Source organism: Carcharodon carcharias, chromosome 18 (genome assembly GCF_017639515.1).
Source record: "Carcharodon carcharias isolate sCarCar2 chromosome 18, sCarCar2.pri, whole genome shotgun sequence".
NCBI classification, from domain to species: Eukaryota; Metazoa; Chordata; class Chondrichthyes; order Lamniformes; family Lamnidae; genus Carcharodon; species Carcharodon carcharias.
In genome coordinates this window covers 47491947-47519764 of record NC_054484.1, presented here as the reverse complement: position 1 = coordinate 47519764, position 27818 = coordinate 47491947, and the positions used below count along the sequence as shown (strand labels likewise).

Here is a 27818-nt window from a genome sequence, read left to right as displayed (position 1 = left end):
TTCTATGAAGCTGTGTGTTCCAAATCCTAATCACCCATTGCATACATTTCATGCCTAATGACATTTCTGGTTCTATGGTCAATCTTAATAAACCCATGCCCTTTGATATTCAACCCATCAGCCATTGGAGAAGTTGATTTTTATTTTATCTAACCCCTTCAGATTTTAAACACCTCCACCAAATCTCCACTTATCCTTCTCTGTTCTAATGCGAAGAACCATGGATTCTCCAGTCCATCCACATAAATATAATCCCTCCGCCCTGAAACCATTCTGTACCATCTCCAAAGAGTACAGCTCTCAGAATGGGCTAAAATTGTGGGAATTTTCCCAGCCCTGTGGAGGTGGGTTTAGGGGTGGGAGCCTCAGAAAGTAATGGAAAACCCTATCCGGAGGGCTCCCTGATGTGGTCCCCAAGTCTGAGCAGGCTGCCACTGGAATCAGCAACCCGCTCGACATAGGCGGGCAATCAAGGTAATTAAGGCCTCAATTAAGCTCCATTTTCAAGTTTGTGGACACTGGCTGTGTCAGGAGGCCAGCAATGTTTCAGCAGGAGGGCGGAAGTCCATCAGAAGCTACTCCAAATGCCAGTACCGAGGAAACACAAGGTATAAAGGCGTTGAACATATTCTTGTGAAGGGATTCCCCTTCCACACTGAGGACCCTCACAGTTCTGGGTCTGGTTTTGTATTAATTCCTCTTGACTCTTTTATCATTTTGAGATGCCCCATAGGTCACCCTCTTTCTCAACAATGCTCACCTTTCCCAATGTGGCCGCTGAGTAGCCAGTCTTTTGGACCCTCTTATTGACCCTCCTAAGTCCCTGTTCTGCCCAGTGTCCTTTAGTATTGCTGAAAAAAGAGACAATTCTTTGTTGAAGCTTTTCATCTTGCACTCATCAGGACAACGCGCAAGAAAATACCAATGTCAGGGGAAGCAACATATTTATATTGTATGAGAAGAGTGTGCTGATTGGTTGACAAGTGAACTCCGATTGGTAGAGGCTTTGCCATGGAGAATGCGCCAGCATGAAACAGCCTGCCTTCAATGGTCAATACATACATTGGGACTCTTACAGTTCCATGCGCAATAGGATTGGCCTTATCAGCAACCTCGTAAATAAAGTCAAAGTCAATTCCTTGCCATGCAAGCTTGATGCTGAAATAAGGCACATCAAAGACATCCTGCAGGATAATGGCTAGCCAAATCAGATCATTTCATGCTGTATATCATGCAAGCTCATGGCCAGGCCCAACGCCATCACTTTTGGCCCTGAAAGGTGCCCACCCCACCTCAGATTACCCTGGAAGGGCAAGTTATCTCAGCAACAGATGAAGCTAGCTGTTTCACGTTGCTACTATGCAGTAGCAATATAAGTGGTATTCGCCATTAATAAGATGCTGCCATCAAGCCAAAAAGATGTTCTGCCTATCACACAAATGAATAATGTTGTATATGAATTTCAGCGTCAGTGCAATGCAAGGTATGTAGACTGTATGTCCAAAGGCTGGTGGATCGTATCAAACAGCACGTCCCATCCCATTTGCAATGGGCAAAGTATAGATTGTACCCAACCAGCCATGTTTGCAAAACTCAAAACACAGTGTCAACATTAGATGTGATTCCGCTATTGGACAACATTTGCTAAATGACCCTCAGTGTGCTAAGAATTACGCTGGCAATCAATTTAAGATTGTCAGTCGGGCTCACAGTCTGGCACATTTACATGTATTGGAAGTTCATATGTTAATTCACAAAGCCTTGTATTTTACAGACAAAAAGGACATGTACACACATTGTGCCTGTGTCGTGATTGTAAGTAAAACCTTTCCTACTGTTTTAGGCATTACATGATTGTACTGACAAATCAGCCCTAAGTGTGGGTAATCTTAGGGGAGGAGCTTTCTAGTCGTGTGCCTGGTTCAAGCACGTAGCTTCTTCAAGAGCTCTATTAATAAATTTTCTGTTTCAAGTAAGAAATCTGTCCGGTACACCAAGTTTATTTCAATTGGCAATGAGGATAAATAGATCCGATGCTGCATCTCACCTCTTGAATGTGAATACATCAATTCTTAAGGAAAAGAAGAAAAGTATACTCACCAGTCATGCCACTCTTCAGCAGAATCGACCCTGTGAAATATCCATGGAAGACGAGCCAGTACATGGAGCACCTAGGTTTTTAGTTCATGGCGAATGAAATAACAGCAGAGGAGAAGCAGAAAGCAATTTTTTTAAATGTCCATGGGAGCATGACATTTAACCTCATCTATAGTCTGATGGCCCTGAACGCACCCAATTCTAAATCTATTAACAAGTTGGTAGACCTCATGAAGATACATTTTCAGCCAAAACCATTGGTAATTATGCAGTTTTAAGTTCGACTCCAGAATAAGGGCCGTGGATGAGTCAATCACAACTTATATCACGAATTTAAAACAGTTGACTCAGCACTGCGACTTCAGAGATACTCTCAATGCCATGTTGCGAAATGGTTTGGTTTGTGGTGTACACGACGATGCCATTCAGCGCCGTTTACTCACAGAAGTTAATATTGATTTGAAGCACACCATGGAGTTAGCGCCAGCAAAGGAGAGTGCTGAGAGAGACTCGCAGGCTTTGCAGAGTGTGTAACATGGCGCCGGTCTTCAGCTGGGGCAGGAACCTACCACTGGGTGTGGAGTGAGAACCAGAGAGACAGCTGTGAAGCAGGAAACAGGCTCTACTGCTTGAAAAACGAGAAGGCATATGAAGCATCTCACCAGAAATTCAGAAATTATTTTGTTACCGATGTGGGGGTAACAATGTATCGGAAACCTGCAGATTTAAAGAGGCAGAATGCCACTACTGTCATAAAAAAGAGCATGTTATAAAGCAATGCAGGGTGAAATTAAGACAGCCAATCAGACAGCAAACCAAGAAGCACAATATAACAGAACCAGAAGCCGCTGATATTGGTATTTATTAAAGCAATAAAAACAGAACCAATCACTATTATCCTTCAAGTGAATGGGAAGCCTCCAGTCACGGAGGTAGACACAGAAGCCTCGACCACAGTGGTGGGAGAACATACATTTAAGTACGTAAGAGAAGGTACCCAGCCTGTGAATCTGGAGCAAACCATGGCTCAGCTGAAGACGTACACTGGAGAGTCCATATAGGTAAAAGGCATCGCCACTGTACCGGTCTACTATAGGCAACAGACAGCCCAGCTTCCAGTGATCATCGTAACAGGTGAAGTACCTAGTCTTCTGGGCCGCAACTGGTTACAATAAATTAAGCTCAACAGGTCAGGAATTTTTCAAGTTAGAACAGAAGGAATTCCTGAGACATTAAGGAAGTGCGACAGCATATTTCATGACAAATTGGGAAAGATAAAAGGCCGTCAAGCAAAAATACATGTAGGCTCGGATGCAATAGCCTGGTTCTTTAAGGCTAGGCCTGTGCCTTACGCCCTAAAGGAGAAGGTGGATGCAGAATTGTGCTGCGTAGAGAAGCTAGGCACAATCCAGCCAGTCCAATTTTCATAATGGGCATTGCCCTTAGTCCCTGTGATGAAACCAGATTAAACTATTCACATTTGTGTAGGCTGGCATGTGTGGTCAATATGGCACAATCTGGTTAATGACGGTGGGAAGGCAGGTCGCGTTCGTCCGTTCAGCCCACTGATGGAGGGTTGCGTTTCCCACCAACAGTCGGTAGGAAGCACATTGCAATACATCAGCATCTCATTAAAAGGACATCTCAGCAGGATCTGGACCCCTACTGGATTGTCCGTCCACGATGTCGGGAGAGCACGGCGCTATGTTTCACAACAGCACGCAGGTGGTGTGCACATGGCAGCCTTCACTTTGGGAGGACTGAGGGGAGTGAACAGTAGCGTTCTCCTCAGCTCGCTAAGGTCGCCTGTGGCTTTGCAGGCTTCAGGGGTGCCGGCAGGCCTGGGTGAAGTGCTGTCCTGCCTCAGAGGCGACTGTTTTTGGGGTGGGGTTGATTGGTGACCGGGGGCAACCGCTGCCCTGTCATGGAGGTGACGGTACTCGGGGTGAGGGTGTCCGGCAGCAACTGCTGCACTGGCATTGGATCCCACACACAAGCAATTGAGGTGGGGGTAGAGAAGGCGAGGGAATTGGCCACAAAGTAGGGACACCCGTACAGGCTGACTGAGACAGTTCAGGCGCGCACACGCCCATGCAAACAATGCAGAGGCAATAATGTGCCACCAAGGCCTCCAGACCTTAACCCCACCACCCTGGCACAGACTGCGAGTCTGCGACCACTTTTACTGGGCTGCGCGGCAGATAGACTGCACAAGTTGTATAATCTCCTCGCCAACACTGCTAGTGGAGCTCACAGACAGTTGCAATCTCATCATCCCGGTTTGGACCAGTGTTCCCCATGTTGCAGGTTGTCAGGGTAGCCATGCAGCGCACTCATCTCTGGCCATCCGAGGAGTGACCAGCACTCTCCGGGAAGCATTAAGGGTCGGTCACACAGGGCCAGGAAAGACCATAGGACCATAAGACCATAAGACAGAGGAACAGAAATTAGGCCATTCGGCCCATCGAATCTGCTCCGCCATTCAATCATGGCTGATAAGTTTTTCAACCCCATTCTCCTGTCTTCTCCCCATAACCTTTGATCCCCTTACCAATCAAGAACCTATCTATCTCAGTCTTAAATACACTCAATGACCTGGCCTCCACAGCCTTCTGTGGCAATGGATTCCATAGATTCACCACTCTCTGGCAAAAGAAGTTTCTCCTCATCTCTGTTCTAAAAGGTCTTCCCTTTACTCTGAGGCTGTACCATTGAGTCCTAGTCTCTCCTACTAATGGAAACATCTTCCCCACATCCACTCTATCCAGGCCTTTCAGTATTCTGTAAATTTCAATCAGATACCCATCCTTCTAAACTCCATCGAGTATAGACCCAGAGTCCTCAAACGTTCCTCATATGTTAAGCCTTTCATTCCTGGGATCATTCTCGTGAACATCCTCTGGACCCTCTCCAGGGCCAGAACATCCTTCCTGAGATAAGGGGCCCAAAATTGCTCACAATATTCTAAATGTGGTCTGACCAGAGCCTTATAAAGCCTCAGCAGCACATCCCTGCTTTTATATTCTAGTCTTCTCGAAATAAATGCCAACATTGCATTTGCCTTCCTAACTACCGACTCAACCTGCAAGTCAACCTTAAGAGAATCCTGAAATGGGATTCCCAAGTCCCTTTGCACTCCAGATTTCTGAATTCTCTCCCCATTTAGAAAATAGTCTATGCCTCTATTCTTCCTACCAAAGTGCATGACCTCACACTTCCCCACATTGTAATCCATCTGCCAATTCTTTGCCCATTCTCCTAACCTGTCCAAATCCTTCTGCAGCCTCCCTGCCTCCTCAATACTACCTGTCCCTCCACCTATCTTTGTATCATCTGCAAACTTAGTCAGGATGCCCTCAGTTCCTTCATCTAGATCATTAAAGTATAAAGTGAAAAATTGTGGTCCCAACACTGACCCCTGCGGAACTCCACTAGTCACCAGCCGCCATCCTGAGAAGGACCCCCTTATCCCCACTCTCTGCCTCCTGCCAGACAGCCAATCTTCTATCCATGCCAGTAACTTGCCCCTAACACCATGGGCTCTTATCTTACTGAGCAGCCTCCTGTGCGGCACCTTGTCAAAGGCCTTCTGGAAGTCCAAGTAGATAACATCCATTGGCTCTCCTTTGTCCAACCTACTCGTTACCTCCTCAAAGAATTCTAACAGATTTGTCAGGCATGACCTCTCCTTTATGAAACCATACTGACTTTGCCCGATTTTACCATGCACTTACAAGTATTCTGAAATCTCATCCTTAATAATGGACTCTAAAATCTTACCAACGACCGAGGTCAGGCTAATCGGCCTGTAATTTCCCATCTTTTGCCTCACTGTCTTCTTAAACAGGGGGGTTACATTAGCGATTTTCCAGTCCTCTGGGACCCTCCCTGACTCCAGTGATTCCTGAAAGATCACACTAACGCCTCCGCTATCTCTTCATCTATCTCCTTCAGACTCTGGGGTGTAATCCATCTGGTCCAGATGATTTATCCACCTTCAGACCTTTCAGTTTTCCTAGCACCTTCTCCTTGGTAATGGCCACCATACTCACCTCTGCCCCCCGACTCTCTTGAACTTTTGGGATGTCACTTGCGTCTTCCACTGTGAAGACTGACGCAAAGTACCAATTCAGTTCCTCTGCCATTTCTTTGTTCCCCGCTACTACTTCTCCAGTGTCATTTTCCAGCGGCCCAATGTCCACTTTTGCCTCTCTCTTACCCTTTGTATATCTAAAAAACTCTTGCAATCTTCTTTTATATTACTGGCTAGTTTACCCTCATATTTAATCTTCTCCCTCCTTATTTCTTTTTTAGTTGTCCTCTGTTGGTCTTTGTAGGCTTCTCAATCCCCTGGTTTCCCACTGCTCTTTGCCGCATTGTATGCTTTCTCTTTAGCTTTTATGTGGTCCCTGACTTCCCTTGTCAGCCATGGTTGCCTCGTCCTCCCTTTAGTATGCTTCTTCTTCCTAGGGATGAATTTTTTGCTGTGTCTCCCAAATTACTCCCAGAAACTCCTGCCATTGCTGTTCCACTGTCTTTCCTGCTAGGCTCATCTCCCAGTCAATTCTGGCCAGCTCCTCCCTCATGCCTCTGTAGTTGCCTTTATTCAACTGTAATACCATTACATCTGATTCCAGAAAGGTGCTAAGTACAGCCATCATAACCTCGTCTCTCTCTCTCCCTTTCAAGCTGCAGGAGGACCACATCAGGGTCATGGTTCCTGGTGACCTAACTGTATGCCTGATGGCCTACAGAAACCGTAGAAGACAGAAGAGAGAGCGACTGAGGCTCTCGGCCACCAAAGGCAGGAGCAGCAACCTCAGGAAGAGGGAGCAGCAGGGGCTCCCGCACACGCTGCCCAGGAGCGACAATGGGCCGTGGCTGATCGGCGCCAAGCAACACCCAGGGTCTATAGACACCGCCTGTCATTCCTGCAGATGACCGAGAACCAGTGTCACCAAACACTGCACATGTCTAGGGACCTGGTCGGTCATATCTGCCACTTACTTCAGGACTTTGAGCCAAGGGGACATGGAGGGCACCCACTGTCAGTGGCTGTGAAAGTGACTGCGGCGCTCAACTTCTACGCCAGCGGCTCCTTTCAGGGCTCCACAGGTGAGATTTGGGATTTCACATTCCGCCACCCACAAATACATCCACGAGGTCACAGATGCCATCTTCTCCATGGCACACAACTTTGTGCATTTCGCCCGGGACCGGGACAGCCAGGATACAAGGGCCATTGGATTCACCCTGATCTCAGGATTCCTACAGATACAGGGTGCGATCGACTGCATCCGTGTGCCACTCAGGTGTCCGTCATTATAGACGGTGAGAACTACATCAATCACAAGGGCTTCCACTCACTGAACATGCAGCTGGTATGCAACCACCAGAAACACATCCTGCAGGTATGCTACAGTTTCCAGCGGGTGTACACGATGCTTACATCCTGAATCGCTCGCAGATCCCTGGAGTCTTCCAGGGTCCACAGAGGCTGCAGGGTTGGCTCCTTGGGGACAAGGGCTACCTGCAGAGGCCGTGGCTGATGACATCCATGTGGCGGCCTCAGACTGCAGCAGAGCGACACTATAATGAGGCTCATGCAGCAGATCGCAACTTGGTGGAGCAGACCATCGGGATGCTGAAGATGCAGTTCCGGTGCTTGGACCGGACTGGTGGAGCCCTGCAGTACAGCCCGCAGAGGGTGTCACACATCGTCATCGTCTGATGCGCCCTTTACAACCTGGCCCTGCAACGGGGAGAGGAGCTGGCTGAGGAGGAGATGGAGGAGCTGGAGTTCTCCTCAGATAAGGAGGATGGCAGCGGGGATGAGGGTGAAGGGGTTTTGGTGGTGATGATGACAGGGATGAGGCTCTCGCACTGGCTAGACAAGGCAGTTGCGCTTGGGAGGCCCTGATAACTGCCAGATTTGTGGAGGATGATGATGATATGCAGTGAGGTGTCCCCATAGATCCTCACATCGCAGTCATGAATGTTTGACTCCAGTCTGGCATATCTCAGCACCAAAAGACTCTGTGAGAAGCTCCTGTCATGGAGATGCAGTGGAGGCCTTAATAGTCGCTCAATTGCAGGAGGATGATGACAACATGCAGTGAGGACACTCCATAGATCTTCACATAGCCTCTGTGACTGTCTGACTCCTGTCTGACTGAGGGCAGTTCGCTTGCGCTCTGTGATCAGGGCAATCACAGAGATGCAACCATGAAACTTTAGACGCACCTGATGCTGTGTCCGCCTTTAGCACCTCAGCCCTTCAGATGCTGGTGCTCAGCATCACTGGTCATGGATGCTGCTGTGATGGGGGCCAGCCCCACCTTAAAGGTGCTGAGAGCACACAGAGAGTCTGAGAACATTCTGTGGTGCAATGCCCAGCACCACCAGGGAGCAAGCATCAGTAATGTTTCCAGGGAGTGTGAAGCTGGGCCATTACTGCGGTCTGAAGGCTGCACAGAGCACAGGGAAGAGGTCCTGGATTGAGACACCTGCCTTTTATCTTGTACAGAAAGGTTTCACATCTGAGTGACAAGAACACTGCTCATCAGAACAAGGAGCCATAGGCAGAGAGACATTCTTAGGAGTTGACAATAGTGAACAGTATGTACAAGTGATCAACACCCATGCCCAAGCTGTGCAACTACTGTTCCTGAACTGCCCTAACCATGCCGCTATGTCTTGATGCTCCCCGGACATCCACAGCAGAGGTGGAGGCAGCCTGCTGACTGCTCCACCCTGCCTGTGATGACTTTGGTGAGCGTCCTCTGGAGGGCCGAGACTTGGAGGACGCTGGCCTGCATTCAGGGTCCTGCTGTGTGGCAGTGGCACCCTCCTCGACCTGTGAAGCTGGATCTGTGGAGGTCACAGGAAGAGGGGATCAGGATGGGTCAGACACTCTTGAAGTCACCTGGGTGGATGACCCGGAGTGTGCACCTGCTGATCCTCCTCTCTGTGGGTGTCCAACAGCCCCTGGCTGACTCCTTGAGGGGAAGGGTAGCTAGAGTGTGATCGAGCTGCCCGGCACCCTTCTTGTGTATACACTGTTGGAGGCCAACTATGGCATCAGCAATGGAGTTAAGCCCGTGCAGCAGTGCAGGACTAATGTCCTGGTCAAGTTCTCCATGGCAGCCGCCATCCTGCCAGTGTTGACCTCAGTGCATTGCAATGTCGGCGTTATCAGCTCAGCCTGAGGACAGACGGACTCCTCCATCATGCCTTGCAATCTGAGGAATGCAGCAGAGATCCCTTCCTGATGTTCCCAAGCTTGCCTTTGCAGCTCCAGCAACTGTGACATGACCGAGTCCAGAGGCTCGTCATCTGACTCGATCTCAACAGGTTCCTGGCCTCCAGCAGTCCTCCGAGTGCCGGGGCCCTGGGAAGTCCCTGCCTCCACTGGCTGTGGATCAGACTGTTCACTGTGCTCACCAGTATGTGATCCTGGGGCTATTCTAGAGCTAAGTCCCATAAAGGTGTGTGTCTCTGCGTTGGTGGAGGGTGTGGGTGAGTACTGTGACGGAACTTCGAGGAGGCTGCCTTCAGATTCCCTTCGAGGTTTCTTCAGGGCTTGATTGGAGGCCCTGGGTCATGGACACTGTCGGCTGTTTGGCAGATGTGTCTGCGAAAGCAAGGGGAGATAATTAGTGCATGGCAGTGGCCTGTGAAAAAGGACACATCACTCACAGCATGGTTGTCTGATGGATGTTGCACTGCTGGACTCTCACTTGGTAGAGCAGCGCCAACCTCACCTTCATCATAGGACTGGTTCCAGATCGTGGCCAGCCAGCTGGATGGTTCTGTTTTCACGGTCTGTGAGGAACTTGATTTTGGGCATTCCGCTACCGGTCTGCGAACTCTCTCCCTTGTTGTGTACCATCTTGTCCTGCATGGATAGAGATGGAGAATGTATAAACAGGATGCCTGCCAGGCCAGACGATAGATGTGCCCGGCGTGTGTGGGCAGTGAGTGGTCCCATGGACAGAATGAGGGTGAATGTGAGAGGGTAAATGATGATGTCCCTTGCGCTGGCAGTGAATGAGAGCCATGTAGATGTGTGATGAATTTGTGAGTGTGCGAGTTGAGAGTGAGCAAAAGAGTGACTTACCCTGGCGGAATGGGGGAAATCATTCATCCTCTTGCAGCATTGAGTGGCTGTCCTCTTCTGAAGGCTGTTGGCACTGACCACCGCTTCCCAAGCCAGATAGGTCACGTTGCTGCCCATCCTGTGGCCAGAGCGGGGGTACAGGACATCCCAGCAGGCCTCCACTGCATTCAGCAGCTGCTCAAGGGACCCATCATTAAACTGGGGGGCTGCTGTCTTTATTCCTTTGCTGGCCATGTCTCCCGGACAGCAGTGGTGAGCTGGTAGTGATGGATGGTATGCTGGAGGCTGCCTTTTAAACCTGGTAGCCGGTGTGATGCAACAGCAGGGTGATGGCGGAAGGGCGAATGAGAGACCACTGCCATGGAAACGGCGTGTTTCCCAGGAATGCATAAATAATGAGGCAGGTTTGGGATAATACAGCATGAAAACCCGCCATCACGGCCAGCGGGTAAAATGTTGTTTTACCCGCCCACTTCCACACTTAGTGAAAATCTGGGAAAATTCTGTCCACTATAAATTATCTGTGAACAAGGCTGCTAAATTAGATCAATATCCTATCCTGAGCATTGAAGATTTGTGTGCTAAGATTGGTGGAGGAAAATCCTACACCAAACTGGACATGAGCCATGCATACCAACAGCTAGAGCTGGGCAGCACATCCAGAGGGTATGTAACCATCAATATGCACAAGGGCCTGTACACGCCTACCCTTTGGTGTATCATCTGAAAAGAACCATCGATGGTCATGGGAGGCGCAACAAGAAGAAGCCTTCATAAAAGTCAAGTAACTATTACACTCATCATGTCTACTAGTACATTATGACCCATCAAAAGAATTGATATTAACCTGTGATTCATTTCCTTATGGTGTAGGAGCGATGTTGTCACACAGGATGGAAGATGGTTCCATAGCTCATGTCCAGTTTGGTGTAGGATTTTCCTCCACCAAGCTTAGCGCATAAATCTTCAATGCTCAGGATAGGATATTGATCTAATTTAGCAATAGGATATGTCTCCAGAACCCTCTCTGCAGCCAAGAAAGGTTACTCACAACTTGAAAAAGAAGGATTATCCGTAATATTTGGAGTAAAGCAATTCCATCAATATCTGCATGGTCAACATTTCACCATACAAGCCGATCGCCTCTGCCAGAATTTAACGATGGGTGTTGATTTTATCGGCATATGAATATGCCTTTATGTCCCTTCCAGGTGTACATATAGCAAATGCAGACGCCCTCAGTCATCTTCCTTTGTTAGATAGCATGCTCTAGTGCCACAAGAAGTTGTGCTTGTGTTGAATTTCCTGGACTCCTTGCCAGTCTTTGCGAAACAAATAAAGAATTGGACAAACCGGGATCCAATTTTATCAGAAGTCTGACACCAGGTATTGTAAGGATGGTTGAATGCACTAATCTCTGAAGAGATAAGACCATTCCATGCCCGTAAAGCTGAGTTAAGTTGTCAAGATGGAACCTTGTTGTGGGGATCAAGAGTTGTCGTCCCTTCGCAAGGAAGAGAACCACTCTTGACAGAGCTTCATAGTGCGCATCCAGGCATATCGAAGACGAAGATGCTTGCGTGAAGATATGTCTGGTGGCCAGGCATTGACAGTGAGATTGAAAGCATGGTCAAGCATTGTCCCCAGCGTCAGCAACAACCGAAGTTGTCCATTTCAGCCTCACTGCATCCATGGGCATGGCCTGGTTGACCCTGGGTTAGACTATGTAGGTCCATTTTTAGGTACATTCTAATTGGATGGATGTGTAAGAAGTTAGATCACTGCCATCATGTGCAACGATTGAAAAGCTGCGCCAATGTTTTAGTATACATGGCCTATCGGAAATCATTGTTTCGGATAACTGTACTGCCTTCACTAGTACAGAATTCCAGGGTTTCGTGAGTTTAAGTGGAATTAAACACATTAAAACTGCACCATGTCATCCCTCATCCAATGGGCTAGCAGAAAGAGCAGTGCAAACCTTCAAAACAAGAATGAAGATGTTATCCAAAGGAATGTTAGAAACTCAAATTTCGCATTTTCTTCTCAACTCCTTATGCAACTACAGCTTCAACACTGTCTGAATTACTGATGAAACACCACCTTCATACATGGTTAAGTCTGGTATTTCCAAGCTTAGCAGGGTAGGTAGAGAAGAACTAGAGTAGTCAGAAAGTGAATCATGATACTCACAGCTAAACTCAAAAATTTGCTGTGGGAAAGACAGTTTTTGTGTGAAATTTTGGAAATGGTCCTAGTTGGGTTTCTGGTATAATTGTCTCTGAAACTGGGCCTTTGTCATACCAAGTGGAAGTGGAAGATCAGATTGTTCAAAAACACATGGATCATCCAAGGAGTAGAGAGACACTCTGACAACCAGTTACTCCACCTATAATTGATGTCCCTAAGGTACCAGATCAACTAGAATAGACATACCTGATGGCTCTGTTGAATTAAATAATTCTGAACTGCCATTGTCTAAGCATGTCCCTGATGCTGCAGTTCCTGATCATGTTGATCCAATGAGAGAATCTCAAGTCATGGAGCGACATCGCTCTAACCGAATTAGAAAACCACCTCAGAGATTTAATCTGTAATTGCATGACCTGTGTATATATGTATATGTTGTGGATTAAGGTATTTTCATAAATAAGAAATATAAAAAAATTAAAGGGGGAGGAATGTAGTAATTATAAGTAAAACCTTTCCTACTGATTTAGGTGTCACATGATTGTAAAGAAGAATCAGCCCTAAGCGTGGGTAATCTTAAGAGCGAAACTTTCTAGTCATGGACCTGCTTCAAGCATGTAGCTTCTTCAAGAGCTCTATTAATAAAATTCCCTGTTTCAAGTAAGAAATCTGTCCATTACACCAAGTTTATTACAGCTTGTTTCAGCTAAACAAAGTAAATGACAGCCCTTCACTGGTTCATTCCTCATGGCAATGTCTTGACTAATCAGAGTCAAGCTGCCTGGTTTAAATTTCAAACAATGCTTGGCAGTTAACAGTAAAGAACAATTGGTGCGTTCCCCATTTAAATGCCTCTATCAATCAGAGTCCACTTGCCAACCAATCAGCACTCTCTTCTCATACAGTATAAATATGTTATTTCCCCAGACACTGGTGTTTTCTTATGAATTGTCCTGATGAGTGCAAGACAAAAAGCTTCAACTAAAAATGTCTCTCTTTCAGCAATACTTAAGTTCTGTACTACCAAACGACGAGTATCCTTTATTAGCCAAGTAGTAGGCTGCCTCATGTATACTTGCACTGGTGGGTTCACTGCTGAGAAGTGTGGGCTCGGGACCGGCAAATAGGCCCCATGCTGTGTTCCCTACAGCTGCAGGAAAATTCAGCTTAATATTCCAGCTGAGACCAAATTGCTGTTTTATATATATGTTTAACATAACTTCTTGCTTTTTGTACTCTATGCCACTATTTATAAAGCCCAGAATCAAATATGCTTTAGTATCTGCTTTGTAACCTGTACTGCCTCCTTCAAAGATTTCTGCACAAACATCCCAGGTCTCTCTTCTTGCATCCCTTCAAAATATAACCATTTAGCTTGGATTGTTTCTCCTCATTCTTTCTATCAAAATGTATCATCTTATACGCTTCAGTATTGAACTTCATCTGCCACATATTCCCCATTCTACTAGCCTATCTATGCCCTCTTGAAGTCTATCATTATCATCTTCCCTGTTTCCTACACTTACGAGTTTCATGTCATCAGCATATTTCAAATTTGTATCCTGCACCCTCAAGTCCAAGTTATTAATGTGTATCAAAAGCAGCAGTGGTCCTAGTACTAAACCCTGAGAAAACACCACTGCAAACCACCTGCCTCCATTCTGAAGAACAATCATTCATTGCTCCTCCCTTTTCTGGTTCTTAGCCAACTTTGTATGCATTAATGCCCTTTTTATCCCACAGACTTCAATTTTGCTAACAAGCCTAACATACAGTACCTATCAAACTCCTTTTGAAAGTCCATATACACAATGTCCAATGCACTACCCTCATCCACCCTCTTCATTACCTCATCAGAAAACTCAATCAAGTGAGTAAAATACAATCTTCTCTTCACAAATCCATGCTGGCCATTCTTTATTACTTTATACTTCTCCAAATGGTTGTTAATATTCTCTCAGATTATTGTTTCCAAAGGCTTTCTCACCAATGACATCAAACTGACAGGCCTATAAATTACCAGATTTATCCTCCACTTTTTTAGACAAGGGTATTAACATTTGCAATCTTCCAGTTCTCTGGCCCCACCCCTGCATCTGAGGAGATTGGAAGATTATAGTCAGCACCTCTGTAATTTCTATCTTTACTTCCGTCAGCACCCTAAATTCAGTTTCCCAAATTATATGAACCAATTTATTTTTAATGCGTCTGAAGTCCTTTATTCATATTAAACAGCATATCAATATATGAAATACTTTACTCCTTTTTTGTACCTGGTGTCTGAATCAAGGAATACAAGTCAGTCATGGGCTGGATGGAGAGCAAAATACTTTCCACCTTGTCCCCACAATGTATCTTAGAGTCCATAACAGGTGAATGGGCAGAATTTTACGTCCCAAGGGTGGGCGTATGCCTGACCCGATCAGGCATAAACTACCGCACGATGATGTCAGGTGATCGTCCCGACGTCATCGTGCACTCGCACGATATTTCAGTCAGTAGGCGCGAACGGGTGTCAGAGCCGCGCCCATCATTAATTGAGAGGCCACTTAAGGTCATTAAAAAGCCAACTGATGGTGATCTTCCATTGCCGGTGCAATTTCGCACAGGCAAAATGGGCAGGCAGCCAACAATTTCCAAAACTTCATCTACAGGCAGATTAAAAGAGGTCAGCAGCATTGCCAGTGTCAGTAGTGCGGAGTTTGATGCATAGTTTGCTATTAGGGACTTATTGGCACTTGGCAGCTTCATCTCTAGTTAGGACTTTATTGTTAGCATTTCCAGACTTCATTTCAGGACTCATTTGGTGTCTCCAAAGGCCTCTGGAGGATTCAGACCATGTGGACCCTTCCAGGTATCAGACAGCCTTCAGTTACTCTGGTAATAGGGATTATGGTCTCCGTTGGTGGCACTTCCTCTGAGAAGGAAGAGGGGGCAGAAGGGCAGAAGGGAGAGGAGGCCAGGTGTCCCAATGCAGCTTCCAGGGAAGGGCCCTGTGGGAGGAGAGGTGCAGGCACAAGGGATGCAGGGCCAGCAGGAAGTCCGAGGCACAAGAGGCTGCAGAAGGCGCCATTATCCTGCTGCCAGGGTTTACAGGCAGCGATGAAGCTACATCAATATGTCTGAGGTGCAATGCCGAAGTAGGCTCCGTCTCTCAAGGGAGACAGTGACCTCTATTTGTGAGATGATTGGGCCTGAAATTAGCCTTGATTGTGTGGGTGGACATCCCATACCAGTGATTCTGAAGGTTACAGTGGCCCTCAACTGCTATGCCTCCAGTGCTTTCGATGGCTCAGTGGGGAATCTGTGTGGAGTCTCCCACTCATCTGTCCAGTGTTGCGTCAAGCTGGTAATAGAAGCTCTGTTCAGGTGGGTACTGACCTTTATTCATTACCATATGGACAAGACCAGCCAGGCGGAGTGAGTCAGAGGCTTCACAGCAATTGCTGGCTTCCCCTGCACTCAGGATACCATCGACTATACATGTGGCTATTAAGGCGCCATTGGGTCAGCCGGGTGTCTTCATCAACAGGAAGGGCTTCCACTCCATGAACGTGCAGATAGTGTGTGACCACAGGATGCAGATTCTACAAGTCTGTGCAAGGTACCCAGGCAGCTCCCATGACACTTATATCCTGAGACCCTCCCAGGTGCCGAGGCTCTTCAGTGCTCCTGCCCAACTGGATGGATGGCTGCTGGGTGACAAGGGCTATCTGTTGAAAAGATGGCTCATGACGCCTCTCCACCATCCAAGAACAGAGGCAGAGCAGCGTTATAATAGGAATCATGCCTCCGCAAGGGCGGTGGTAGAAAGGACCATAGATCTTCTGAAGATGTGCTGGCAATGCCTGGACCATTCACAGCGAGTAATACAATACCCCACAAAGCGGGTGTCACTGATAGTGGTCACATGCTGCGCTCTCCACAATCTGGCACTGGCAAGGGGGGACCCACTGGAGGAAGAGGATCTTGATGCAGCTGCACAGGCCATAGAGAATGAATCCAGTAGTGAATCAGAAGAGGGGCAGGGTGAGGAGAATGCTGAGGACATGGAGGCAGATCTCTGTATCCTCCAGTGAGGCAGGGACGCCTTGATCCAACGCTCCTTCAGCTAAGCTACTAAAGAACAGCTTCAACCTCATACCAGGGCTGCTGCCTCCACCCTGAATGTCTGAAATGACCCTTTCATTTGCACCCAAAGTCCACTCAGTACCTGTACAATAAAGTATCCAGCCACTCACATACAGCATGACATACTGGCGTACCCTGCACCTGAAAGAAAAAATGTCATGCATACTCCAGCCATCAGAACCAAAGCAAATTTAATGTTATTGTCACATTGAAATCATTACGACATTACCATTATTAGTGCTGATGTCCACACCAACAGACATATAAACCAAACACAGATGAACAAAAAAATCACCTGTGAACTGTCCCTCTCATGCTCATGGTGCCTTAAAGTTACGTTTGTGGGTGCTACGTCTTGGTGCCGGGCCCCCCGCTAGCACCAGAATTGGAGGCAACCTGCTGACTCTGATGTCTTAAAAACAAAAAAACTGCGGATGCTGGAAATCCAAAACAAAAACAGAGATACCTGGAAAAACTTTCTCCGCCGATGCTGCCAGACCTGCTGAGTTTTTCCAGGTAATTCTGTTTTTGACTCTGATGTCTTGTTAGCCTTGATGACCTTGACAGTCTCCCTCTGGCCAGTGGAGCAGTGGAGTCTGTGCTGGCCCCATCTGGGAGGGAGCAGCCAGTGCCATGCCGGCATCTCCCCAGTCACCGCAGCCTCATCAGGTGTGATGGCCACTGGCAGAAGAGCGGAGAAGCTGCTGCTGTCATCCAGAGCTCCCCGAGAGGAACCCGCAGAGATGACAAGCAGCTTGTGCGCCAGCATGAGGTCACTCTAGACCTCCCTGCTCACCACTGATAGACGGGCACCTAGCTCATACATCCCCCATACTGACACTGACCGCTTGAGGTCATTGCCTTGTGGTCCGAGCCCAACCCCAGGAATCCCTCATTCTGTCCCTGAAGCTGCCTCTCCATGAGAGTCACCACTCTCTCAACGGAGAAGGCAGTGTGCTCAGCCATGAGGGTCAACGCAAAAATGCTCATGCTCTGCATGGACCCCTCCATAACAGAGACTATGGCACGCAGACCCTCATGGGTCTCTGCCAGATCCTCCCACATATCCCGCTGGACATCCAGCATCTGCCACTTAAGGACAACTCCAGAGGCTCATCATCTGCCTTCAACCCGGCATCGCCCTGGTCCCCAGCAGTCCTCCGACTTCCGACGCCCTGGGCACTCTCTGTCTCCACCTGCACCTCAAATGAGTGTGAAATGCCCTCACCAATGTGCAGACATTCTAGCCACCGATCTAATGCCCACCAAGGTGCTGGTATCTGCGCTAGTGCCTGCTTCAGAGAGCGGGTGTGGTGCAGATGCAAATGAAGCCCATTGGTCCTCTGGCATCAGGGGTGGCTCTTTGGGTCCATTGATCGAGTCCGTGCTGGAGAACCTAAAAAGGAGCACAAGGACATGTCATTAGTTAAAGTCTCCACACTGTCACTGTGCATGCCAGGCACCCTGGTGAGACAATGGAGATATGCATCATGGTGCCCTTGTCTTCCAATGATCAATGGGGAATTCAGGTTTGAGGCTCCCACCAATAAAGAGACTACACTAGCACTGCACTCTTACCTTCATCTGGCACCCCCACCTCTCCATGCCAGGTTGCACAGGGAGCATGCCAGCTCTTGAGGGTGCCCCTCTCGAATCTGGTGAGCAGCAGCAGGTTGGGTGGGCCTCCACCTGTATGTGCCCTTTCTGTTTGGTTATGGCTCGTCTTCTCCTGAAAGAACAGAGGAGCATTGATTAGTCCACTCTCTACCTGCAGTGCCATTGCAGCCTAGCCAACCCCAGCTGAGGGACACCTCGCAGGGCACATCTGAGTCATGGTCCTCAAACTGCAAGGCAGTGAGTCCAAGCAGCCAAGGACTCACCCCCTTGAACAGTTCTGGCATCATGGGCATTTAGCACTCAGATTCTAACACCTTTGAGGTCCATGGGGGGACAGCCACACCTCAACACTTCTGCACACAGGCCCATGCCAACATGGTACTCACCCTTCCTGAGTGGAGCAGGTCATTGAACCACTTCCAGCACTGCACCCACGTGCGGCACACCACATCATTGCTGCTCACTAGTGCTGCTACCTCCTCCCATGCCATCTTTATAAGCTGTAATGGCCTCCTGCTCCCAACTTTTGGGACAAAGGTGTCCATCCTGGCAACCAACTCCTCCAGGAGGCCTCCGAGACACTCATCCAAAAAGCCAGGGCCAAGTGCCCACCCTACCTGCCCTCCCGCCTGGCATCTCCAGCTGCACTCAACTCCATCAGAACAACGCAGGACAGACGTCCTTCCAGGCAGGCTTTTTGGGGCTGCCTGGGCCATTGTGAAACTGGCCGCCGGGCCACCATTAGACCCAGCAGCCGACAGGCTCCCGCCCCCGCTTGGCTCTTCCTGATCTTAATTGGCCCGCCAGCGTGAAATCGTGATCAGAGGTCGATTGCAGGCAGCAGGCCATTTCCCAGCCACTCCTGGTTCCACTGACTGTGCCCGCCCAACTACCTTAAAATTCTTCCTAATGTGATTTTTTTTTCAGTTCCCCACAGCATCTGTCCTTATGATCTTCTTGTGAGTGGAGTTCAATTTCAGCTGCATGATGAGTAGTTCCATGCTAGGGGTCCAGAAATCTAGGGATTAGTTTGCAAATTTGGGAGCCAATAAACCTATATATTTCACCATTCATTTCACTATTAAAATCCAGGTGCTTGAGGTAGAATGTCAGTACGATAATCCATTGGCACATCAGTCCTCAACAATGACAACAAAAGCAGCTTGCATTTTTCATACCTTTAGCATAGCAAAACATCACATGGCACTTCAGAGGAGTGTTAACAAACTAAAATTGATTCAAGCTCCATAAGGAGATAGTAGGGCAGATGATCAAAAGCTTGTTCAAAGAAGTATGTTCTAAAGAATGTGTAAATGAAGAGAGAGAAAGAGAGAGTGAAATAGAGGTTTAAGGGGGGAATTGCAGAGATTAAGGCCAAGGCAGCTGAAGGAACAGCCACCAGTAATGGAGCAATTAAAATTGGGGATATGCAAGAATTGGAGGGGTGCAGAGACCTTGAAGGACTGTAGAGCTGGAAGTGGTTACTGAGATAGAGAGGTGCAAGACCAAGGAGGGATTTGAAGTGAAGGATGAGAATTTTAAAATTGAGCCATTGCTGATCAAAAGCCAATAAAGATCAATGAGCACAGGGGTGCGAGGTGAATGGGATTTGGTGCAAGTTAGCAATGGACAGTAGAGTTTTGGATGAGCTCAAGTTTATGGATGGTATAATTTCCCCACAGTAAGTATTTTGGTATCCAGGCTGTTAAAAAGTCCCATGATGAGCTGTGACTCTCAGGAATTTACAGTTAAAGTTCCTACTTTGTGCATGAGGTCTATTGGGAACCCTATATTTCTGATTTTCTGTAAGTTCTGCTTAAAGTTAATTAAGTTACATAATCACCACACTTGCTTTGAACCCACATCCTTTGGCTACCTCTTGACAGCAGATGTGAAAAGGCTGACAGCTCCTCTGAGATGTGCTTTAATGATAGTTTCTTGTATTAGCTGTCAGGAGAAAGTCACATTAGATACAGATATCTAGATCACTCGTGGCCAAAGCAATAAACTACAAAACGTAGAGAGTGCAAACAAGATAATGGATAAAATAAATGACAAAACTCTATCAAAGTCATTTTCGGGTTTAGATATCAAAGCATGACAAGCTTGAAGGCATAATTAGAATTACCTTCAACAGATATGTTGACTGCATTAAATATTCAATTTGTAACAACATTAAGGTGACTATCCTAAAACTACCCAAATTGCTTGGGTTGAGTATCACATCACTAAGTTTAAGCCTGAATCTAAACAAAATAATGGTGTTTTTTGTTTTTTTCATTAGGTTCCTGGATTCTATCATTCCTAATGGCATCCTTTGGAATTGTAGTTAGATTTGTCAACCTTACGGACCCTTTCCTCGGATGGCCTAATTCAACTGATCGCGATCATCCACACAACTATTATGCTCTGTTTTTCTCACTGCTGATCATTGCCATCATTTTTGGGAATGTATTGGTGTGTCTTGCAGTGCTGAGAGAAAAATCTTTGCAAACGACTACAAACTATCTCGTTGTCAGCTTGGCAGTAGCAGACCTGCTTGTTGCAATCTTGGTGATGCCTTGGGTCGTGTACCTTGAGGTACCTTTAAAGTTTAGATTCACATGTCTATTTATTACTGCATAGGATTTGTGATTTTTTAGCACGATGTAATGTTGATATTTTGATTAATAGGCTGGAAGAGTTTGATTTTAATGATGTATATTCAAGTCAGACATAGTGTCAGTCTGGTAGACCTCACCTCTGTATTCAGTGCAGCTTAACCTCTAACCACAAAGCAGCATTCTGCTTTGAACCCATGTCCATTCCATATGGCCACACTTTTAATCCATGCTTAATGAAACTCATGACAATTTACAACCTCTAAATTACTTTCTTTCCATTTGCTACGAAGTATTAAGTAATAAATAATCCCTTTTGTGTTTATTCAGATGTGAAGTTATGGCCTTTAAAAAAATTGTCATATCCTATAGATTAGAATAATACAAGAGCAGATTTGAGATTTTTGCTTTAGTTGAGTTTTTGGGTGTCTTCAAGATTCTCTATTTCCTGCCCTACCCCTGTCTATCTTGCATTATAGCAATCCAATCAATGGGGTTACGTAGAATGAGATTGCTGTGTTCTCATGTGGTGAGCCTTCGCTCAGTGGTAGCACCTCTGCCACTGATCTGCTTCAGAGTCGGAAGGTTATCGATTCAAGTCCCACTTCAGAGAGTTGGACACATAATCTAAGCTGATACTTTGGTGCAAGAGAACTGCTGCACTGTGTGAGGTGGTATATTTTGAATGAGATGCTAAACCAAAGCCCAACTTCCATCTCAAGGGGATGTAAAAGATCCCATGGCACTCTCTGAAGTCCTCCCTGGTGTCCTGGCCAACAGTTATCCCACATCCAACAACATTTAAACCAATGATCCGGTCATTATAACATTGCTGTTTGTGGGACCTTTGCGCTGCACAAACTGACTGATATATTTTCTACACAACAATAACGGCTTCACATCAAAAGTACCAATGCTGTAAAGCACTTTCAACTGTCCTGAGGTCATGTAATATGTCATACCCATGCATGGCTTTTTTTTAACAAGTTGGGGTGCTTTTTGTACATCTCAGGTTTACCAAATCTAAACAGTTCCCTGTTAATGAACTGGAGCAACAATACAATTGGTGTCCAAGAATATATTGATGTATTATTGGCTTGATGTGAAGCAACTAAGGATGAAATCAATCATCATTGATGACAATATTTTCAATTTATGATATTCACGATGAAGACTTAGCATTGGTTTATGGGAGAACTCATTCTGGTAAAAAGTGGGTTGGTCGTGTATCCTCTGAAATTGTTTACATCAAATAACAATGGGAAAAGCTAGTTTTACAGCATAGCAGAAACATTCTAAAAATGAACACAAAATCTGGCACTTGCAACTTAAAATAAATGTGTTCCTCTCCCTACCATGACGGGGTGCTATGTGGAATTATTTTATTGATAGACGATATTTACGCACCTGAAAGCACTTATTGTTTGCTGTGTACAAATCCATGCATCCTGCATCCCTCTCATCAACGATTGCATGCACCAACACAACTACATAAGCCTTTGTAGTTCATGAGTTTGAGGAGGTAGAACCACTGAGCCGGAGTGTACAAGTTAGAAGGAGCAGAAGAGGTGCTGGATGATTATGTGTCTGCTATCAATAATTCTCTGTAATTTCTTAAATGCAGCAAGGCAATGAACTTGGGTCATTGATTGAAAATTCATATATGAATGCTTTAGTGGAAAAACCGATAAAAAAAATTGGATATGCTAACCAATAAATTAGTTATCTGTTTTGTTCATGTCTGGCCAGAACATAGAAACAGGAGGAGGCCATTTAGCCCCTTGAGCATGTTCTGCCATTCAACTATGGGCCTTTGCCCCATATCTCTTAATACCTTTGGTTAACAAAAATATATCAATCTCAGATGTAAAATTTACAATTGGTCTAGCATCAGTTATTCATTGCGGAAGAGTGTTCCAAATCTCTACAACCCTTTGCATGAAGAAGTGCTTCATAATTTAATTCTTGACAGGTCTGGTGCTAAATTTTAGATTATTCCCCATAGATTCCCCAGCCAGCAGAAATAATTCCTCTCTATCTATCCTGTCTTTTTCCCTTAATATTCTGAGGATCTCAATCTAATCATCTTCCAACCATTCCAGGAAATAAAACCCTAGTTTGTGTAAAACAAAAACAGAAATACCTGGAAAAACTCAGCAGGTCTGGCAGCATCGGCGGAGAAGAACAAAGTTGAAGTTTCGAATCCTCATGACCCTTCAACAGAACTAAGTAGAAATTGGAAAGGGGTGAAATATAAGCTGGTTTAAGGGGGAGTGGGGAGGGGGGGGAGAAGAAGTGGGGTGGGGTGGGGAGGGCATTGTTGGGACAGGCAAGCAGCGATAGGAGCATGTAATCTATCCTCATAACTTAACCCTTTGAGTCCAGGTTTGATTCTGGTAAACCTGGGCTGCATTCCTTTTAGGCCACTATATCCTTCCTAAGGTGTGGTGCCTAGAATTGCTCAAGTATGTCAAGTGTAGTGTAACCAGGGCTTTGAATAGCTGAATTGACTTCTTCCCACTTTTTTTCTATCCTTTAGATATAAAGACCAACATTTCATCACCCTTTCTGATTACTCTTTTGTAAGTCTCCATGAAATTTTAATGATCTATGTACACAGATTACCCATTTCTTTTGGGCCTTTGATCCTAGCTTTTGCCATTTAGGAAGTACTCTATTCTATCCTTTTAAGGCCTAAAATGGATAACTTCACACTTGCCTACATAAAAATCCATTTGCTATAGTTTTGCCCATTCACTTAATCTATCATTATCGCTTTGTAATTTTATGCCTCCATCTACATTGCTTACAATAAGGCCTATCTCCACACTATTGGAAAATCTGAATATACGTCTTTCTATCCCATCATCTAAGCAGGTAATAAATACAGTGAACATTTAAGGTGCCAATGCAGATTCTTGTGAGACACCTCTAGTCACATACTGTCAATTGGAGCATCTGTCTCCTGCCCCTCAGCCAATTTCCTAACCAGGTCTAAGATTTGCGTTCACTTTCAAGGGCTTCAGCTTTAGGTTACAGTCTCTTAAGAAGAGACTCAAATGCCTTCTGCAAGTCCATGTAGGTAACATCTACAGATATTCCCCTGTCCACTACTTTAGACACTTCTTCAAAAGATTCAATCAGGTTCATTGAGCATGACCAACCCTTTGGAAATCCATGTTGGCTCTCTCAGATCAGCTAAAGATTTTCAATGCGTTCAGTCACTCCATCCATAATTATAAACTCTGGTGATTTCCTGACAATAGATGTTAGGTCCATAATGTCTTGGTTTCCTTCTCTCACCTTTCTTAAATAGTACAGTGAGGTGTGCAATTTTCCAATCTAAAGGAATGGTTCATGAATCAAGACAACTTTGGAAGATTATAATTAGGGCATTTGCAACGTTCTCGTCTACTTCCTTTAAAATCCTGGGATAGAAACCACCTAATCCTGGGAATTTGTTCCCCTTTGGTTGGATTATTTTCTTTATTGCTGTTATTTTGCTTTTGTTTATTTTGCTGTGTCCTTGTCCCTGATTCGATATAAGTCTCCATGGGATTTGCAGCACGCTGACCTCTTTGTCTACTATAAGCACTGATGCAAAGTAATTATTCAACTTTCATTATTTTCATTGGTAATATCACCAATATCCATTGTCAAGGAAACCACTTTGCTTCTGGCCACACCCTTTTTCCTGATATAATTGCAAAAACCTTTTTGTGTTGATTTTGATATCCTCAGCAAGTGTCTTTTCACATCCGTTTTGTAGCTTTTAGTATATGTTTTGTCACCCATTGCAGTTCATTGTATCTTTCCCATTTGCCAGGATCTATTTTCTTGTATCTTTGTACGTTTTTTCTTTGACTTTTATGCTGTCTCTTTCTTCTTTAATCATCCATGACTGTTTTTCTTTTGGCAAATAAAGCTTTCCCTCCTTGGGTGTATAAACTAGTTCTGTATCATATTTAATTATTTTTGAACACCTCCCACTAATCCTCTGTCATTTTCCCATTAACGGGTTTACCCAATGTACTATGGACAAGCTCTGCCTCATTGCATTGAATCCAGCCTTCTAAATAAAGAACCATAGTAGCTGTTCCATATTTCTTTCTTTCAAGCATGGACATTGAATTCAATCATATTACAATTACTATTAATAAATTTTCATTCACTGTTAGGCTGTTAACTAAACCTGGTTCAGTACTCTTTACTAAATTAATATGGCATGCCCCCTTGTTGATCTAAGGGATAAGGCCAGATTTTCATCATGGAGATGGGATTCAGGAGTCAGGAATTTTCCCATTGTCACAATCCTGCCTCCTCCCCACAGTGCTAGCCAGCAGGATTTTCAACCAGGGGAGGTGGGGACAGACTGGAGCCTGGCCTGCCTACAGTGGTAGGACTGAGGTGGAGACAGAAGCAGGCTGATGCCAAGATGACCATGTTAAATAGCCCACCTCCAAATGTAGAGACTTTGGCCCAATTCTGGAGAACAGTATAAAGATCCCCTAACCCTTAGCCCCCTACTGACCTCACCCCCTTACCCCCACCCCTCCTTACCACTATTACCCCCTCCAACACCATTTCCTACTTCGCTCACCCCATTTACCCCCCCCCTTACCCTCACCCTTCACACTCCCTCCCTCCCTCATCCCCGACCAACTGACCTAGTTTCTATTATAAACAAAATTCACTAGCCCTATAATAACATGTGGAAGTCCTTGAAAAGCTCATAAACCTTTCAAAATAAACAAAGATTACTTCAATAGCACTTAAAACATTATCCTCTTCAGAAATGTTCAAATCTGTCAAAATAAACAAGCTCACATTTCTCTTCAGCACCTGTATAAACAAACTGAAAAAGTAGAATCCATTAGTGGTTTGCAAGCTAGGCAAGCCTCAAATTGACATTCACCTGAACAAGTTCATAAACAAACCTTGCAGAAAGGAGCCAACTAGTGGTTTAGAAGGCAGCCAGTCATCAAACTGACATTCCCCTGAACAACTGTGTAAGCAAACTGTGTAGAGCAGAATCCATTTGAGCCTTTGAAGACAGCCAAAAACTCAGACATCTTTCAAACCTTTGAAGCAGCCAAGCAGATGGCTGAGCTGTTCTTTGCAGAATGAATGAAAGATCTGATATTTTTCAAAGCATTGAAACAGCCAAACAGGTGGCTGAGGTGTTTGTTAAAGATTTAGTGAAAGCCATGGGGAGAGTGTAAACAATTAATTATGGATCTGACATTGAGTTATGCTTTCAAAATTTTACAATGCAGAAGAGCACTTTGTCCAGTGGATAATCTATCCTAATGCATCCAAAGATATTTCCACTTTTACAATGCTGTTCTTTCACTTTACAGATTACCAGTTGTCAGATGTAACAACCTCAAAACCACATTGTTTAATGGTCACTTGCCTTTTCCAATCACATCTCTATCATAACTCACTTTAGTAAACACAAATGTAACTCAGACCACAGCATTTCATGATGGACTATAAAGAGGGCAACACCATTTTTACTCACTCTTTAGACTCTTTCCACTTCCAGTCCATGCTTCACATCTCCAGATGTCACCACTCACTAGAAGTAATTTAGAAATTCTTCCAAATGCAACCACCTCACCAAAGATTACAGAAGTTCTAAAATACCCACTTTCAGAAATATGCCACCAACTTCTAATGAGCAATATTCAGGGTTCCTAGCCTGCTCCTTAACCTGCAGCACTAAAAATAGCCAGAGCCAGAAATGGGGGCAGGACCTCCGGACACAGGCTCCGGCAGACATTTTGTTTTTGTTCTAGTCTATAATGTTGCAAAAAATTATCCCAGCGCACTTAATAAATCAATACCTTTCTAACATCTGCAAATCTGCATGTTCCAATCTATGAAAGTTTAAACCTCCCATTAAGACCATTCTGCCTTTGCTACATGCTCTGCATTTATGGAATCTATCACTTCATGGCTGCTACCAGGAGTGGGGTGGGGAGGCAGATATACAACTCCCACTACAGTCTTTCTGGCCTAATGGTGGCAATTGGCCTCAGTCATTACCGGGTCCACCAAGTCCAGCATATATGGTTGAAAACAGGTGCATTTGATGCATCTCTGATGCCTGGTGATCCCCTTGCATTCTTTTTTTCATATTATTCCTTTCAACCATGAAATATTGTAACTTCATGCCTTTGTGACATGATGTTAATAGAAATGATGTACAAAATTAACAAGGGAAAAGGTCATAATGATCATTGTGTGGTTCCGATTTTAAAGGAAACCTCCCCAAGATTGTAAACTGAAGGAGAAATGTTCACGGAATTTTAATGTTAATGTCAGATTACATTGTACTGAGAAAGATCATGAGCACATACCAGTAATATAAGGGTTAAAAGCAAGAACCATTCATATTTCATTCCCTTTTATATTAGTGAATTTAGTTGTCCAGCAATCAGTGGCAAATAAGAATTGTAAAAGTTAAAGTAGGATAGACAAAGTGACAATCACCCCAGCACCATACTTTACAGGAACTTTAGCTAAGCTTTGGAATTACAGTGTGTGAAAATTCAGATATGAATGCTTAACAGGTTCCTATGCAGCTCCTCTTTCTGCTCTATTAACTGAGGCTTTATTGGGTTGAAATTGTCCAGTCTCCAAAAAGCAGGACAAATCCAATCCAGCCAATTACCATTCCATCAGTCTACTCTCGAGCATTAGAAAAAAGATGGAAGGTGTCATCGACGGTACCATCATGGTGTTGCCATGAGGGCCACTCGGCTCCTGACCTCATTACAGCCTTGTCTAAACATAGACAAAAGAGCTAAATTCTAGATGTGAGGTGAGGTGAGAGTGACTGCCCTCAACATTAAGACAGCATTTGACTGAGTGTGGCATCAAGGAGCCCGAGAGAAACTGGAGTTAATGGGAATCAAGGGAAAACTCTCCACTGGTAAGGGTCATGGCAAAGGAAGATGGTTGTGGTTTTTGGAAGCCAATCATCTCAGCCCCAGGACATCACTGCAGGAGTTCCTCAGGGTAGTGTCCTAGACCCAACCATCTTCAGCTGCTTCATC

General features: G+C 45.4%; 1 protein-coding gene across 1 annotated transcript in view; it reads left to right on the top strand.

Moving 5' to 3' along the window:
- The first annotated feature begins 20461 nt into the window (after positions 1 to 20461).
- drd3 (dopamine receptor D3) overlaps positions 20462 to 27818 on the top strand; it is a 48729-nt gene continuing 41372 nt past the window's right edge. The window contains exon 1 of the mRNA XM_041210885.1: positions 20462 to 20734. Within this exon, the coding sequence (XP_041066819.1) occupies positions 20462 to 20734 (273 nt within the window). The remainder of the gene's footprint in view (positions 20735 to 27818) is intronic.